The 2,001-nt window shown below is 38.3% G+C and overlaps 2 protein-coding genes across 2 annotated transcripts in view; both read left to right on the top strand.

Annotated features, from left to right (window-relative positions):
* Nucleotides 1-374, top strand: part of LOC100478380 (olfactory receptor 51H1) — a 7,370-nt gene extending 6,996 nt beyond the window's left edge. Inside the window, exon 2 of the mRNA XM_034666458.1 lies at nt 9-374. Within this exon, the coding sequence (XP_034522349.1) occupies nt 9-374 (366 nt within the window). The remainder of the gene's footprint in view (nt 1-8) is intronic.
* The window catches only part of LOC117803376 (olfactory receptor 51T1-like), a 255,196-nt gene that overhangs the window by 224,977 nt on the left and 28,218 nt on the right, over nt 1-2,001 (top strand). The window lies entirely within an intron of this gene.

The following is a 2,001-nucleotide window of genomic DNA, read 5'->3' on the forward strand; positions in this document are numbered from 1 at the left end:
GGGTCAACAGTCTCTATGGCCTTATTGCTGTCATCTTCACAAAGGGTTCTGACTCCCTCTCCATCCTCCTCTCCTATGTGTTCATACTCCGAACAGTAATGGCCATTGCCTCAGGGGAGGGCCGGCTGAAGGCACTCAACACCTGTGTTTCACACATCTGTGCTGTACTCATCTTCTATGTTCCAGTCATTGGGGTGTCTGTCATTCATCGCTTTGGAAAGCACCTTTCACCACTGACTCATGCCCTCATGGCTAATGCCTACCTTCTTGTACCCCCTGTCCTGAACCCTATAGTCTATACTGTGAAGACCAAGGAGATTCGAAAGAAGATCATCCAAATATTTGTTCAAACCAAGATTACTGCAGAAGGTTAGGGTCTGCCAGTTTGAGAGAGGAGGAATCTATTCTGTAAAGGCTCAATTATGACTATGAGAAATAAAAGTTTATATTTCTCATGTTTTCTGTGTGATTTGAATTGGACAAAAAGAGATTTCCCTTCTCTCAGAACATACTTTCCTTTTCCTGCACTAAATTGTTCTTTGCTTAGTATAAAAGAGTGACATTTATAGGAACTGTTCAATGTACTGTCCTATAGCCCGGCATTTATGGTTGGCATATAATAGCTGAAGGCAGGGAATATTACTAATTCAATTTTTAAATAACTCCTCTGAACACAAATAGGCCATGAGTTCAATGCCTTTTAAATTAAAGCTCACCAAATTAATTTAACATTGTCACTCAAGAATTAGGAATGACCTCCATTCACTTTAAAGGGGAGAAATGAACTACATTCATTAAATAAATAAGTAAATAAGAGAACACCTGGGGATAATACATTATTAAAACATGAATCAGAAAAATAATCAAATTTTAGGATCAAGAATATAAATGTGTACAATTAAGCAGGGGCCAACTATGTTGCCTAAGTTGGGATCAAAAGATTAAGAGTAAAGTTTAGCTTTTCCATGTGTGACACTGGGTATTCTCTTACTTGGGCATCCAATGTTGTTATGAAATTAAGTTTAATCATATGAATACAGCTATTTGTAAACATGAGGTTCTGTGCAATTATAAGGAGTGTCTAAGAAAATCAAATATAAGGGAATAAGAGAACTTGTATTTATAGATGGCCCGCTAAACAAAAAACACAGTGCCAGAGCCTTTTACGTGTTATTTTATTTGGTAAACACAGCATCCCTTTGAGGGAAGATGTTATGCACTGTTACCTATCGATGATGAGACAAGTACAGAAAGAGAGAAAGTTTGAAAATTTGTATAACAATTTGACTTTGCAGTGCCACCAAAGTACAAAATTTTGTATATAATACAATAAAATTGTATGGGTGCAATTTTTTTTATCCTGGTCTGAGTGGGTAGAATGTGGGATTTCCCAGGAAGGCAAACAGGGTGTACCTGGAGCCCATAGGGTGTGATTGTGGCTTCTGGCGTGATGAGGGAAGTAAGTGCAGGTCCAGATGGAGGGGCAGGGAGAGGATAAGCTGGGATGAACTGAATTAAAAAAAAAACCCTCAAAATTAACTTACCATATACAATTTGAGAAATACTGATTTAGTAGAAAAAATAAGATGCACCTTAATTTTTTCATAGGTAATTTAAAAAAATCTATCCTACGTGCTTGAATTAGGCACAGGGCTGCATAATAAAAATCAAACCCACAAAGTCCAAGACTTCAAAAAAAGAAAAAAAAAAAGATAGTCTAGTGGTGGAGATAAGGCAAGTAAAAACAGGAATGCTTTGTAGGTGTCGCTAAGGTCACCTGGAAAGTAAGACATGCTATCTTCACTTTCTCAGTTAAGGATGGCCCAAGGTCAGCATACTTTTCTTTCTTTCTTTTTTTAAGATTTTATGAATTTATTTTTCAGAGAGAGAGAGTGCACAAGCAGAGGGAGCAGCAGGGAGAGGGAGAATCAGACTGCCCACTGAGCAAGGAGCCAGATGCGGGACTTGTTCCCAGGACCCTGGGATCATAACCTGGGCTGA

The sequence above is a fragment of the Ailuropoda melanoleuca genome, chromosome 8, assembly GCF_002007445.2.
Source record: "Ailuropoda melanoleuca isolate Jingjing chromosome 8, ASM200744v2, whole genome shotgun sequence".
In the NCBI taxonomy this organism is placed as follows: domain Eukaryota; kingdom Metazoa; phylum Chordata; class Mammalia; order Carnivora; family Ursidae; genus Ailuropoda; species Ailuropoda melanoleuca.